This window comes from Salvelinus sp. IW2-2015, linkage group LG26 (genome assembly GCF_002910315.2).
Source record: "Salvelinus sp. IW2-2015 linkage group LG26, ASM291031v2, whole genome shotgun sequence".
NCBI classification, from domain to species: Eukaryota; Metazoa; Chordata; class Actinopteri; order Salmoniformes; family Salmonidae; genus Salvelinus; species Salvelinus sp. IW2-2015.
This window is the reverse complement of record NC_036866.1, coordinates 9596064-9612561: the sequence shown is the minus strand read 5'-3', so window position 1 is coordinate 9612561 and position 16498 is coordinate 9596064. Positions and strand designations below refer to the sequence as shown.

Here is a 16498-nt window from a genome sequence, read left to right as displayed (position 1 = left end):
GCTCTGTAATTACTGCTACTACTACTACTACTACCATGACTGATGTTACTATTACCACTACTACTACTATTACTGCTGCTACTTCTACTCTGTTACTATTACCATTACTACTACTACTACTACTACTACTACTATTACCGCTACTGCTTCTACTACTGTTATTACTACTACTACTACCGCTGCTGCTACTACTACCACCACCACTACTACTACTGTTATTATTATTATTACTACCACCACTACTGCTACTACTACTACTGCTACTACTATTACCACTACTACTACGTTACTATTACCAGTACTGCTGCTACTGCTCTGTTATTACTACTGCTACTTTATTATTGTTATTATTATTACTACTGAACTCAGCAAAAAAAGAAACGTCCTCTCACTGTCAACTGCTTTTATTTTCAGCAAACTTAACATGTGTAAATATTTGTATGAACATAACAAGATTCAACAACTGAGACATAAACTGAACAAGTTCCACAGACATGTGACGAACAGAAATGGAATAATGTGTCCCTGAACAAAGGGGAGGGGGTCAAAATCAAAAGTAACAGTCAGTATCTGGTGTGGCCACCAGCTGCATTAAGTACTGCAGCGCATCTCCTCTTCATGGACTGCACCAGGTTTGCCGGTTCTTGCTGTGAGATGTTACCCCAGTCTTCCACCAAGGCACCTGCAAGTTCCCGCACATTTCTGGGGGGAATGGCCCTAGCCCTCACCCTCCGATCCCACAGATCCCAGACATGCTCAATAGGATTGAGATCCGGGCTCTTTGCTGGCCATGGCAGAACACTGACATTCCTGTCTTGTAGGAAATCACGTGCAGAACGAGCATTATGGCTGGTGGCATTGTCATGCTGGAGGGTCATGTCAGGATGAGCCTGCAGGCAGGGTACCACATGAGGGAGGAGGATGTCTTCCCTGTAACGCATAGCGTTGAGATTGCCTGCAATGACAACAATCTCAGTCCGATGTTGCTGTGACTCACCACCCCAGACCATGACGGACCCTTCACCTCCAAATCGATCCCGCTCCAGAGTACAGGCCTTGGTGTAACATTCATTCCTTCGCCGATAAACGCGAAACCAACCATCACCTCTGGTGAGACAAAACCGCGACTTTTTGCCAGTCCTGTCTGGTCCAGCGACAGTGGGTTTGTGCCCATAGGCGACGTTGTTGCCGGTGATGTCTGGTGAGGACCTGCCTTACAACAGGCCTACAAGCCCTCAGTTCAGCCTCTTTCAGCCAATTGCGGACAGTCTGAGCACTGATGGAGGGATTGTGCGTTCCTGGTGTAACTCGGGCAGTTGTTGTTTCCATCCTGGTGTAACTCGGGCAGTTGTTGTTTCCATCCTGTAGGTGTGATGTTTGGATGTACCGATCCTGTGCAGGTGTTGTTACACGTGGTCTGCCACTGCGAGGACGATTAGCTGTTGGTCCTATCTCCCTGTAGCGCTGTCTTAGGCAGATGAGCAGGGACCCTGGGCATCTTTCTTTTTTCATTTYTTTTCAGAGTCAGTGGAAAGGCCTCTTTCGTGTCCTAAGTTTTCATAACTGTGACCTTAATTGCCTACTGTCTGTAAGCTGTTAGTGTCTTAACAACGTTCCACAGGTGCATGTTCATTAATTGTTTATGGTTCATTGAACAAGCATGGGAAACAGTGTTTAAACCCTTTACAATGATGATCTGTGAAGTTATTTGGATTTTTACGAATTACTTTTGAAAGACAGGGTCCTGAAAAGGGGACTATTACCACTACTGCTTCTACTACTACCGCTGCTACTACCACCACCACCCCTACTACTACTACTACTACTACCACCGCCACTGCTACTACTACTATAATAATACTACTGCTGCTACTGCTTCTACTACTCTGTTACTACTACTACTATCACCACTCCTGCTACTACTACCACTGCTGCTACTACTACTATTACCACTGCTACTGCTACCCTGTTACTACTACTTGTGTCTGTTTCGCATGATGTATTGTTGTCTCTACCTTTGTGCTGTTGTCGGTACAAACATAGTTAGGCACAATGTTTCTGCTACCATGTGTTGCTACAATGTTGTGTTCTGTTGTCTTGGGTCTCTCTTTATGTAGTGTTGTGGTGTCTCTCTTGTCGTGATGTGTGTTTTGTCCTACATTTTTATTTCTAGTCCCAGTCTCCATTCCCACAGGGAGACCTTTTACCTCTTGGTAGGCCATCATTGTAAATAAGAATTTGTTCTTAATTGATTTGCCTAGTTAAAAAAGGTTCAATATTTTTTTWAAGAATAATACTACTACTATTACCGCTGCTACCGCTACCGCTACTACTGCTGCTGCTGCTTCTATGGCTACAGTCACTACTGTATTACTAAGGCTGCTACTTTGACTAATAAGCTTATATCTCCCAATTTTGCTTGCAATATGACTTTGTCCATTTTATTGTTAATGACAATGCAGTAATCCCTTTGAGGTGGACTGTAAGCTGGTGGTTTTAATCAGGCTTACTCTGTATTTACCTCTCCCTCAGACACCAACTCTCCACAGAGCACCTCTCCCAGCTCTCCCAGCTCCCTGCACGGCCTGGCCTCCAAGCTGTGCACTCAGCGCTACACCAAGGTGGGTCGCCGCAAGTCCACCAGCAGCATCCCCCCGTCCCCCCTGGCCTGCAAGTCCTCCACCCAGCCCCTGTCACCCCAGCGCTCCCCCTCCCCCCTTTCTGGCATCACCAAGACCTTCCACGGCAAGACTCTGTCCCCCCCCACCATCGTCCGCCATTGTTTGCGCCCCCGCAGTGCCGAGCCGCCCCACTCCCCCCTCCTCAAGAGGGTGCAGTCAGCTGAGAGGCTCTCGAGCGCCTACCACACCGACAAGAATTCGTACCCCCACCGAAGGCACACGTTGGAGGTGCCTTTCCAGGACAAGGTGGAGGGAGTCTGCGGCGGAGGGGACCACGGGAGGCTGCTGGTGGGGTACGGGGGCTGCCAGAGGCTGAGGGACTGGGTGTCGGAACGCTCAGAGCAGCTGGTGGTGATGAGGAAGCTCAACCTGTCGGAACGCCGCGACTCCTTCAAGAAGCAGGAGGCGGTGCAGGAGGTGAGCTTTGATGAGCCTGACGACCAGAAGACCATCCCCACGGTCACCGCAACACCGCTCAACGCCCCTGGAGGCAATCGGGTCCCGCAGCGGGCGGCCTCCTGGACGGCTATTTCCCAAACCAGCGAGGAGTTGCCTGTGGTGAAACGTTTCAACCTGGTGCCTCAGATTGCTGTGCAGGGCTTGACGGAGAGCGAGGACCAGGACGTCTGGGAGCCGTGCTCTGATGGAGAGGAGGACGACGGCGAGAGGCAGGAGCCCGAATCTACTGATTCTAACATCGGACCACAGCAGCCGAGCAAGGATGTCTCTCTCATGGTAAAGATCTCCAGTAAGGCACCAGAAGCGACAGCTGCTTTGCACAAAGAAAGGCCTGCTTCGGATTAGGTTGGGGATACAGCAGTGGACTCTAGCCCCCAGAAAGGGAAGCTAAGGAAGTGACATTTCCTTGACTCATTTTATATAGCCATTTCTTCCAAGGAAGCACCTTGATACTCTCACTGCTGAAGGAAGGAAATGTTTGGGCGAAAGAGTATTTTGCCACATTGATTTTGTTTTGTAGATTTCACTTGATTCAGGACTTAGTTTTGTAAATATGTAACACCAGGAAATAAACTGCACTTTATTTCCTGGGCTTATTTATTACTTTTAAGCTAATAGGATTTATAATGGGGCCAAAAAAGGAAAGTGTTCAATTGATAGTGACTAGCCAAGATTAAATCATGTTTTGTATTCATAGAAGTATTTATTTTCTATTGACATGATTTTTCTAGAAATGCCTATTTTTAACATGGTACAGAGTAGTTGATAATGGCAGGAATTTCACAGAAGTAAGTCGTTTTTGGAGAGGAAAGTTTTGACATTTTTTCCGCATTCATAAATGGAAAGTAGGAATGTATAAATCTTAATTTCTACAGATTACCACAGTTTGAAAGTTGTTTTGATTTAGGCTTGGAAACTGAGACTACAGTTTTGAAGTATATTTTGAATTGTACAAAACTGTAGGGCAATTCTTATATGAACTACTTAAGTCAGTTTTTAGTTGATGTGAAGACTACTCACTATTTGTTTGGTTTTTGTTTTATTAAGCCATATCTTATGAACTGATGGCCCTTTTTGTTTGACGAATAGATGTTATTTCCTTGTTGGCAGGCTTGACAGTAGCAGGAAAATGTAGTCCCCTTTACGAATATAGTTTATATTTCAAAGCAATTTTATGCAACTCTGAGGGTATTTCTTTCAATCTTAGTCACCATAGAAATGAAAGCAAGTGTTTCACATGAAATTCAGTAACTAGTTCGTTTTAAAACCTGTCAATTATATTGCACAATATTCTGTCATAACCTCATTGTCATGTTCSTTCATCCTGATGTTGTTCTATTGGGTTCATGGTTCCGCTGTACTGATTCTCATTGCAACAGGGTTTAACCCTTGGTTTTGCTGAAATCACGTTGGACTTAAATCAGTTGAACATTGGTGTAGCATGGCAATTTGAGCATGCTGTCAATGCTTATACTACAAAAGCATGAAACTTTGTTCTTATCAAATACTGTTACCTCATCACTGTCACACAGGCAATTGTTGACAGGATATTGTTTTGATAAGGCACAGATAGTTTTGCTCTTAACCCTGTTTTAGGCTACGTCCAGGAATACAGTTATCCAGGTGACACCACCAAGCTAAAGAGAAACCGTTTAAGCTTTCACAGGATCCGCTTGCATATTTTCAATTATCCTTGATACAGCCTTTGACCTTATCTACATTTATACAACGGGTGGGTCTAATCCTGAATGCTGGTTGGTTAAAAGTGCATTCCAGACGGTGTCTATTTCATCTTGTGCTTTTGCGTTGATGTTTAAATTGGTGTAAAGTGCACTAAGGGAAATTACTATTTTGACAAAACATTTTTTTTAACCAATTTTTATATGGAACAGTCAATAATGAAGGAGCACCCCATACCTTCAGCCAGACCCCAGGGCTTAGATATTAACAGATGCTAGTTTTATGTCTTTGTACTGTACATGTATATATTTTGATATCTGAGTCTAATTCTGTATGAATTGTTATTGTATATTTTGGAGTATACCAAGCAACGTGAACGACCATGGCTGTAAGAATGGGCCTCTGATGAAGCTTGTTGGGGAATCACATCAGTATTGCAATGCATATAATACAATGCATATAATTAATTAGCTGTGTTGAACACCATCATTTTGGCCTATTTTATACACCAAAGTAGTTTTGAAGGCTGACATTGTCAAATGGTACTTCCTGTTATTTAACCCTCTTTATATATCAAAAGTGGGGGGCTGTTTAGAAGTCTCAACAGATCCTCAGACTATATTTTCAGACTGGATGAACTGCTCAGGACTCAGAAGTCAGTGGTGGTGAAATGAAGTTATACCGAAGACATGCTTACTCGCAAAGTCAGAATTGTTTACAATGAACATGCTATATACACAATTGAAACAAATAGAATTTTGGAATCCTGTATTTCTACTTAATGAAACCACTCTTTGATACCATGTACTGTGAAGCTATTGTGTTAGTCTGCACATTTCAACACTACATCATTTTACACAAGTACCTTTTTGAACTAAATCTTCCTTAAACTGTTCTATAGGAATAGTGTAGGATGCGGTTACTCTTCTGTTGGATGCATGCTGCATGAGACAAGGACACGTAATACTTGATTGCATGTAACTCTGGGTTTATAAAGCCCATGCTGTGGTTTCTAATGTGTGTCTAATAGCATTGTTTGCGCAGTCAACTTTTGCACTTTCCTCTCACCCCTATTCATCATGCCCTGAACCAGATGTGATCGTATATAAATTTTAGCAAGGTTTGAAATAATTATGTTTTAGTCAAATATTCTTGCGGTCAATTTGCAGTCAACTAATTATTTGGAATTAGATTCCGGCCCACCGACGATCCGCTCAAGAAAAAAATCGGCCCGCGGGTGAAAATGTTGATGATCCCTGTCATGAGGGATGCATTTGGTTCATCAAGGGCTGGGAGTGAGCTTAGAAGGTTTGGCTACACATCAGTCTACAATGCTTTGTCTTTTGCATTTAACCCTCATTCTGACGCTTTGCCATTTTGTCTGCTATCTAACACCTCTATGCTCACTTAGTTGTAGACTAAGGGTACCTGTAGATTGTAGCACACTTACAGGGTCAAATGGAAGAACATGTCCACATTTAGTATTTCTGTTTAATTGTAATTTTGTGAGCACTGTACCTCCAGTATTTCTAATTTCCATTTTATGTGAATATGGATATACTGTATAAGCCAACTTTATCTGGCTAGTTTCAACAACAAAAAAATGGTTCTAACACTATGCCCTATTCAAACAAAAGCAAATGTTGAATAAATAGATGGCTGGCTAGGATGTTATTATGCCTATGGTTGGGTTGGACTGTTGAATGTATTTGCCAATAAGTGTTTGTACTTTCATAATAGAGGAATTGTGATAGGAGACTAAAAATGTTGCAGGTTCATATGACTTTGCCTTTCAACATCTGTCTGCTTATGTTTGAGTAGTGAGTCGTGGGCTGTCCCTGGTGCAAGTGTCAAGATTGATCTATTTTGTGTTTTTACTGGCTAACTGTTTTATGATAAATTGTTTCCATATGGCATTTGATGAATGCACTCATAGTCACATCTTTTTGTTTTAAGAATATATTGTTCACTGAATTGTAATGAATGCACTCACATGGCTTTATGCTTACATTTGTTGTTGGTCCCCTCTTTGGATGGTATACTGTATGCCACATCTTACAGCCTGTATACCATACTTTACATACAACACGTCGTGTAATTACGGCTACGTTCGTTTGTTTCCGTACGGCTGGTGCACGTACAGCAAGCTGCACAGTGGACACAAGTTTCGCTGGTCTGACTATCGATGTAGTTCGATATCTTCTCTACGAACATGGCAGGGAACTTAGGTTTGTGATGATTTAAGAAGCAAACGAAACAAGGAAAATAGCTTTTATGAGGACTAAATTAGCTTTTGAACCAGTTTAAACATTCAAGGATATTTTACGGTGAGTATTTTTTGTTTTAAAGTTTTCCCCTAAACTGGAAAATGGTGGAGGGGGCTCGAGAAGCAAATTTGCAAAACTGGYTTAACGTTACTAGCCTCTGTAGCTATTCGCCAGTTACATGATACAGTAAACCCTTCTAGTAACTAACAAACAATAGGCACATATTGCAGTTTATTAGATAGCAAACAAGTATTGTCACATGTTCGTCTTCAACTAACTATGCTTGGGCCAGTGCGTTTCGAATCTTTGCAGCTAGCAGGGTTGGTCCCCCGCAAAATCCTCCAGCTGGCACGAGTTTGCTGGATTACGATCATGTTTGCAACTGTAGCCACGACTGTCAAAAGGCATCCCTTGCATATAACAAACGATTCATATTATGTTTGGTTGTGCCTCTTTTAAATATAACTGAATATATTTGTCCTATCATCAATGTCTCACCATTTCTTTCCTGACAAAGCCGACATGGGTCAAATGGCTTAAAATGACATAAAATGGCCAAAGACAGGTGTAACTAGGAATACGGTGTAACCAAAGTATGAAGCTAAACAAAAACCAAGCACTGGAAATGTATTTAACAAATATATATATTTATAGTGAATAGGCCTTGCAGTTGACAACTTAATTTAGCTATTTATTTATACTAAACAAAAATATAAATGCAACAATTTCCAAGATGTTACTGAGTTACAGTTCATAGAAGGAAATAAATGCATTAGGCCCTAATCTATAGCTTTCACATGACTGGGCAGGGGCTCAGCCATGGGTGGGCCTGGGAGGGCATAGGCCCACCCACTAAGGAGCCAGGCCTGCCAATCAGAATATTTGTCCCCACAAAAAAGGGCTTTATTACAGACAGAAATACTCCTCAGCACCCCTCTTCAGATGATCCCACAGGTGAAGAAGCCTGATGTGGAGGTCCTGGGCTGTTGTGGTTACACATGGTCTGCGGTTGTGAGGCCGATTGGCTGGACTGCCAAATTCTCGAAAACAACGTTGGAGGCGGCTTATGGTATATAAATGAACATAAAATTCTCTTGCCACAGCTCTGTTGGACATTCCTGCAGTCAGCATGCCAACTGCACGTTCCCTCAACTTGAGACATCTGTGGCGTTGTGTGACAAAACTGTACATTTTAGAGTGGCCTTTTATTGTCCCCAGCACAAGGTGCACCTGTGTAATGACCGTGCTGTTTAATCAGCTTCTTGATATGCCACAACTGTCAGGTGGATGGATTATCTTGGCAAAGGACTAAATGCTCACTAACAGGGATGTAAACAAATGTGTGCACAAAATTTGAGAGAAATAAGCTTTTTGTGCATATGGAAAATTTCTGGGATCTTTTATTTCAGCTCATGGAACATGGGACTAATACTTTACATGTTACATTTATATTTTTGTTCAGTATATATTATTGGATTAGCCATGATGACAAAACAATTGTATTATGGCTGGTTAACATAGGATAGGGTAATGGTTTTGGTCTATTTTATTTGCTAACACATACAAATTCATTTAAAATAGGCCAACTAGCAATTAAAACGGGCCATGTGGACACGAGTTAAATCGTTAGTATGCTGGATTTTAATCCATCTGAGCATCAATCGGCTAGGCCTATATCTGTTTTGTTAAAGGCAATTTATTAACTGAAAGACGAGCAAGAATTGTTCTAGGACTGTCTGGGAGGGGAAAGGTCTATTAACTAATTTACCAACTGGTGATGTCCAGGCAGGCCAAAACGCCATCCCACCAAAACAGGCAGAAATTTCAGGTGGTCTTTTCAAACAGCTCTTGCGCTATGAGGGCATTATCATCATGTTCACAATTTCACAGTATTATTCCAACTTTGTATTTGAAATATATACACAAAACACAGGAATATTACATTTGATTCCACTGGGCTTTTAAATGATCTCATAATAATACACCACATGCTCGTCGAACATCTCGTTCCAAAATCATGAGCATTAATATGGAGCTGGTACCCCCTTTGCTGTTCTAACTGCCTCCACTCTTCTAGAAGGCTTTCCTCCTAGATGTTCGATTGCTGCGGGGACTTCCTTCCATTCAGCCACGAGCATTAGTGAGGTCGGGCACTGATGTTAGGCGATAAGCCCTGGCTTGGAGTCGGCGTTCCAATTCATTCCAAAGGTGTTTGATGGGGTTGAGGTCAGGGCTCGGCGCAGGCCATTCAATTTCTTCCACACCGATCTTGACAAACCATTTCTGTATGGACCTTGCTTTGTGCACGGGGGCATTGTCATGTTGAAACAGGAAAGGGCCTTCCCCAAACTGTTGCCACAAAGTTGGAACTGCTGAATCGTCTAGAATGTAATTGTATGCTGTAGCGTTAAGATTTCCCTTCACTGGAACTAAGGGCCCTAGCCTGAACCATGAATAACAGCCCCAGACCATTATTTTTTCTCCACCAAACTTTACTGTTAGCACTATGCATTGGGGCAGGTAGCATTCTCCTGGCACCCGCCAAACCCAGATTTGTCCGTTGTACTGCTAATTGGTGAAGCGCTATTCATCACTCCAGAGAATGCGTTTCCACTGCTCCAATGGCGGCGAGCTTTACATTGTGCATGCTGATGTTGCTTCCAGAGTCAGTTAGGAACTCGGTAGTAAGTGTTGCAACCAAGGACAGACTATTTTTTACGTGCTACGCCCTTCAGCATTAGGTGGTACCATTCTGTGAGCTTGTGTGGCATACCACTATGCGGCTGAGCCGTTGTTGCTCCTAGACATTTCCACTTCACAATAACGGTACTTACAGTTGAACGGGGTCAGCTCTAGCAGGGCAGATTAATTGACATGTTGGAAAGGTGGCATCCTATGACGTTCCCGCGTTGAAAGGCACTGAGCTCTTCAGTACGGGCCATTCTACTGCTAATGTTTGTCTATGGAGATCGCATGGGTTTGTGCTTTATTTTAGACACCTGTCAGCAACGGGTGTGGCTGAACTAGCCGAGTCCACTAATTTGAAGGGAGCCGAGTTAGCCGAGTCCACTAATGTATTGTATATCTATAAATAATAATGTTGCCTGCTGTATTCTTAAACCTGTGTGATCTCTATTTTGTAGTAAAATACAGAATATGAGCAGGGGGAAAGTATTCAGCCACCTTGACTTTCCACATTTTGTTACGTTACAGCCTTATTCTAAATTGAATTGTTAAATGTCCTCATCAATCTATACACAATAACCCATAATGACAAAGCGAAAACAGGTTTTTAGGAATGTTTGCAAATGTATTAAAAATAAAAATAAGAACTTATTTACACAAGTATTCAGACCCTTTGCTATGAGACTTGAAATTGAGCTCAGGTGCATCCTGTTTCCATTAATCATCCTTGAGATGTTTTTACAACTTGATTGGAGTCCACCTGTGGTAAATTCAATACAGCTCCGATGTGTCGAGGCACAGATCTGGGAGAAGGGTACCAAAACAATTTTGCAGCATTGAAGGTCCCCAAGAACACAGTGGCCTCCATCATTCTTAAATGGAAGAAGTTTGGAACCACCTAGACTCTTCCTAGAGCTGTCCGCCTGGCCAAACTGAGCAATCGGGGGAGAAGGGCCTTGGTCAGGGAGGTGACCAAGAACCCGATGGTCACTCTGACAGAGTTCCTCTGTGGAGATGAGAGAACCTTCCAGAATGACAACCATCTCTGCAGCACTCCACCAATCAGGCCTTTATGGCCAGATGGGAGGCACTCCTCAGTAAAAGGCACATGTCAGCCCGCTTGGAGTTTGCCAAAAGGCACCTAAAGACTCTCAGACCATGAGAAACAAGATTCTCTGGTCTGATGAAACCAAGAATGAACTCTTTGACCTGAATGCAAAGCATCAAGTCTGGAGGAAACATGGCACCATCCCCAAGGTGAAGCATGGTGGTGTCAGCATGCTGTGGGGATGTTTTTCGACAGGGACTGGGAGACAAGTCAGGATCGAGGCAAAGATGAACGGAGCAAAGTACAGAGAGATCCTCGATGAAAACCTGCTCCAGAGCGCTCAGGACCTGAGACTGGGGCGAAGGTTCACCTTCCAACAACACAACGATCGTAAGCACACAGCCAAGTCAAAGCGGGAGTGGCTTCGGGACACGTCTCAATGTCCTTGAGTGGCCCAGCCAGAACCCGGACTTGAACCTGATCAAACATCTCTGGAGAGACCTGAAAATAGCTGTGTAGCGACGCTCTCCATCCAATCTGACAGATCTTGAGAGGATCTATAGAGAAGAATGGGAGAAACTCCCCAAATACATGTGTGCCAAGCTTGGAACTTTAAAACCAAGAAGACTCAAGGCTGTAATCGCTGCCAAAGGTGCTTCAACAAAGTACTGAGTAAAGCGTTTGAATATTTATGTAAATGTCAGTTTTAGTTCAGTTTTATTGTTAATACATTTGCAAAAATGTCAAAAACCTGTTTTTGCTTTGTCATTATAGGGTATTGTGTGTGTGTAGATGCGGGGGGAAACACAATTGAATCAAATTTAGAATAAGGCTGTAACATAACAAAATGAGTAAAAAGTCAAGGGGTTTGATTACTTTCCGAATGCACTGTGTGTTGTCTGTGCCTGTATTAAAATTATAAATTGTCCGCAATTACTTCCACTTCACCCATTTACTATTAGTGAAGTCGAAAATGATTAAGTTGGAGTTAGAGGGTCAAAAGCGATCACTGCCTAGATACATTTTCTAATATTAGAACATTTCCTTGATTTGTTAGAGCATCTCTGGTGATTCCTGGGCACATGGCAGCAGACTGCCCAATAGGAATCCAGGAGACCACTAAGCTTTCGTTCTCTGTAGCAACAGTGACTTCCTTTATTTATTTATTGATGAGTGAGTTTTTTCCCCCCTCTTCTTGATCCTGTCCCCCTTCTGCATGAGGTGCTCTCAAACTGTAAAAATCATTGTGACTAAGATTAACCATCCTATGACGGTGAAATCTTTATCCTCAAAACCCACATTGTTCTATTGTGTTGCACTGTAAAAACAGAAATACTTAGATTTTTTTTGAATATTCAAAGTACCTTGAATAAGGCAGATGTTTCTTTCAAATGGAAATGGACCGCACAGTGGAAGTGACATCGTCAGAATGGTTGTGTATTTAAGGACAGGACAACCAAAAGGAGAGGATTTTTTAAAAGGGTGTTGAGGCAGAATAGAGGGGGTTAAGGATGGCGTGAGGACAGCGGCCTATGGTTGGGTATATCAGTGCCACGTGTCCACCCTGGCACCTTTCCGCTGCACTCAAAGGTTGTCGAATTGCAAACCCGCTGTGCCCCGGCCAGTTCTCGCTCTCTGCCTAAAGGTGGGTGAGTGTTGCCCTATGATGTCTTTACGTTATTTCATTTCCATCATCGCCATACCAGTTGTTTGTTAGCCATAATCTAGCATTGCATTTAGGATTGGGTGCATGTCTCTGTGTTATGGCTCGTTTCAAGCTGCATCGTTCTTAGATGAGCTACGGGACAGAGGAGAACTCATCAATTTAGGAGGAATGAGCTCTCAATGAGCTCCACTATAAATAATATGTATTTATGCTGTACTCAGATGGCAACATAAGACCTAAGCCATTGTCCACATGCAAAGTCAAGGTGATTTAGCTGCAGTGACGTCAAGATGTACCAGTGAAATTAATTTCCCTAGCTCATTTTGTAACTACTAGAATGTCTTAGTAAAGTATTTGCACGACGATTGCCTGTAATAAGCAGTGAATATGCAGTTTGTGTCAAGAGACACATGTCTTATTTACCCATTGAGTGATAATGGCTGTTGCAGAAGCATTCTAGGTCCAAGCATCTTATACAGTCACTTTCAAATTACATTCAGTGTTTGGTTTGCATGATCAATGGTGCACTTTTACTAGTGTGAGGATTAAGAAAGCATGTGTGAGAGATTTATCAGACAGAATTAGTAAACTGTATCTGGTTTACTGATGTCTTTCCAAACACAAGGGTTTAAATCCACCAGGTAGGCCTAAACAAGACCAAATCTATTAATTGTAAGCCTTYATGCTTGGGCTGAGAATGGCCAGGGCCAGGGATATTTTCACGATACTTAGGTGCCAATACGACTTGTATTGCGATTTTCACTATTTTATATGTATTGCGATTCAATWCTGCGATTTATTTGAATTAGATTTTTTTTAGCGATTTGATGTTACAAACATATTGCCTGTTGTAGAGAGACGAGAGGTTATGAGAACTAGTTATGATCAGTCAGGGAAATAAAAGTGCTAAAAACATGACTCACTATTTCAAAAGAAGATGGAGAACAAGCTATAGAATGAAAAATCACAGAGTTTTAGCGCAGGTAAAGTTGACTAGCGCTAGCTAATGCTACCAACAGTAGCAAAAAAAACTTGGGAGTCAAATATTGATGAAATATTTCGTCCCAAAATAATATTGCGACATGTAACTATCTGTATTTTCCCCCATCATTACTACATGCTAAGATCCTCATTATCCTCAGTTAAAACTTCTAATTATCTAAAATTGACTTGGTTAGCTGCCGAAAATAAATTTGGCCATCATGCTTATCAGTCCATAGGGGAATTTGCATAATTTGTGGAATTAAATTGGCGCCTGTGCATTTTTGTTAGTCATGTATTTTTTCACACGCGCACAGCATACAGAGCCTAGTTTGAGGAGCGGAATAGCCTGCCACCGCGAGAGTAGCTAGAGTGAAACCTGCTTTTCTAAGCAACAAATAACAATTATAAATTCAATTGCGTATTCAAAACGTTGGTAGCCACGATTAAAGGAGCTATTCTTATTTCTCAATTGCAACTTGTAATTAATGCGCGCCTCCCATTCGGGTGTATAGGCTGTAGCCTGCTTACCGTTGACTATCAACGCGTCACCCACCATTTTGCAATGTGARCTTGTGGCAGTATAATTGTTTAACATTTACATTTAAGTCATTTAGCAGACGCTCTTATCCAGAGCGACTTACAAATTGGAAAGTTCATACATATTCATCCTGGTCCCCCCGTGGGGAATGAACCCACAACCCTGGCGTTGCAAGYGCCATGCTCTACCAACTGAGCCACACGGGACCACGTAAAACCTGAATGTTTTACTTTACTTYAAATAATGAGGCATGTCTTACCTTGCTTCAAAGTAGCCATGCGAAAATCCATCTGTAAAAACATGGAGTCAATTATTTCATAATGACTTCCTCATGCCATTAACCAGCTTTTCCCTCCTGTTCTATTGGTTTTCATATCAACTTTCTTTCGTTGTCCTGTCTGGTGCAGAGATCAACAAGGCCTATGGTGTCATCACTACTGTGTCTCGCCACCTTGGCCTGGATGAGGGAAAGGTTCTTGGCAATCTGGCGAAGTACACTTCCAAGCAAGGGGTTTGGGATGGAGATGCAATATGGCCATGCCAACATATCTCATCAGCCACCTGGTGGAAGGGACTTTGTGGATCTGAGGCTCTTTCCCCTGTTGTCTCCATCATCCTCCAAATCCCACCAACATTAGCCACCTCAGAGTGCAACTGATCCTTGTTTGGGAACACACACAAAAAAACAGGCAACAGGCTGACCAATACAAGGGTTGAAAAATTGGTGGCCATCAGGGCAAATTTGAGGCTTTTTGAGCCTGACAACGAGCCATCGTCAACAGGGTTGGAAAGTGACCGTGAAGATGAGACCTCAGAGGGTGGACACTGAGGAGGTCCAGGGAGAAGACATGGAAGCCTGAGAGGAAGACAACCAAAGCTTTAGTCTAGAAACTATCATTTTACAGATGTATGTTGAAAATATTTTKGGGAGATGCGATGGATCATTCAATATTCCATTTATTTTGTTGTTCAGTGAAATCATCCCATGTGAAGAGTCAACTCATTTAATTAAAGTTCAATTCGTAACTATTATTTTATTTTTCTATTGGAAGGATTTAATCATTTACAATTATGTCTACTTATGATACACTTATGATACAGTAAAATGTTTATGTTTCTGTCTCCATATGATTTGGTAAATATATCCAATGCAAAAAAACTACATTTAAATGGTATTAATATTAATTTGCATATATTTCCATTAATTCCCACGGAAAGTTTCCATCTCTTGAATATTCCCCAAAATGTGCAACCCAATTTGTGATCCAGAGTCACATTTATTTTCCATACAGCATGGTATTAATGGACCAAAGAGTTTGGCCTGCTTCGTGTTTTCATTTTTGCCATGGGCATTTTTTTGCTATACTGGAATCTTCACATCCCGAATAGTGAGTTTGTTTTGAATGGCAACTCAGGCAGCACAAGGTATAGACTAGAACTAATAAAGGTTAAATAACTGAACTGAGCTATATCCAAAATCAAATTGCAGGTTTTTTTTACTGGCTTTTGAGTAAATCTGCTGAGTTGCCAAGCAGATTGTTGGCCTCAACCTTCTTGCTGTAGATGTGCATTGTAAACACACCACTGTAACTTTTTGTGGGGAGAACTTAGTTATCATATCCATAGGTAAGTACTGTGATGTTTCCCCATTATTTAAAGTCAGGGTAATATTTTGCAGATCAGGCTAAATGAACACGCAATTAAGATATTGTACTTTACTCGATGCAATAGTGCAAGTCATTGAACCATGATGGAAAATAGATGGCCTAACCTAAGATCAGATTGATTACGGCTTGATTTATTGACTATAATTCATTTCATTGGAAGGGATACTTTGAGATTGTGGCATGTAAGCCCTTGTTCTACTTACACAGAGTCGGCAATGCTAATGTACCTGTAGACTTCCAGTCATTGCGCAAACACTAGTTAGCAGCGGCTCGTGAAACTACCGCTAACTTCCTTTATACTGCACGCAGGGACATAAAAATGGTATCCACAAGTTCATCTGATTCTAGCACCGTATGGCACCGGAGGGGAGGGCTGCCGTCTTATCGTCTCTTAACCAACCATGCTATTTTGTTAGTTTATTTGCGTTCGTAACTTGTTTTGTACATAATGTTGCTGATACCGTCTCTTATGGGCGAAAAGAGCTTCTGGACATCAAAACTGGGATTACTGACCTCAAACTGGACGAGGAGTTTTTCTTCAATGAATCGGACACAAGGGATATACTACAGACACCAGAACCAGATCCCCGTGATTCGCTGAAAAAGGAAACGTAGGTTTCGCAGAAAGAGATCAGGATGCCTTGTGAGGATCAGGCGACGAGTGGCTAATCTGCCCTCAATCGCTGGAAAATAAATGGGACGAACTGAAAGCACGTATATCCTACCAACGGGACATTTAAAACTGTAATATCTTATGTTTCACTGAGTCGTGGCTGAACGACGACATTAAGAAAGCTTATAAGAAATCCAACTATGCTCTCCA

The 16498-nt window shown here is 42.1% G+C and overlaps 2 protein-coding genes across 2 annotated transcripts in view; both read left to right on the top strand.

The window, feature by feature from the left end:
- LOC111952986 (microtubule-associated serine/threonine-protein kinase 3) overlaps positions 1-6741 on the top strand; it is a 62428-nt gene extending 55687 nt beyond the window's left edge. The window contains 1 exon segment of the mRNA XM_023972037.2: positions 2533-6741. Coding sequence (XP_023827805.2) covers positions 2533-3539 — 1007 coding nt within the window. The 3' untranslated portion in view covers positions 3540-6741.
- A 102-nt stretch (positions 6742-6843) lies between these two features.
- LOC111952984 (phosphatidylinositol 3-kinase regulatory subunit gamma) overlaps positions 6844-16498 on the top strand; it is a 34690-nt gene continuing 25035 nt past the window's right edge. Inside the window, exon 1 of the mRNA XM_023972035.2 lies at positions 6844-7147. The gene's annotated coding sequence lies outside the window, so the exon portion shown is untranslated. The remainder of the gene's footprint in view (positions 7148-16498) is intronic.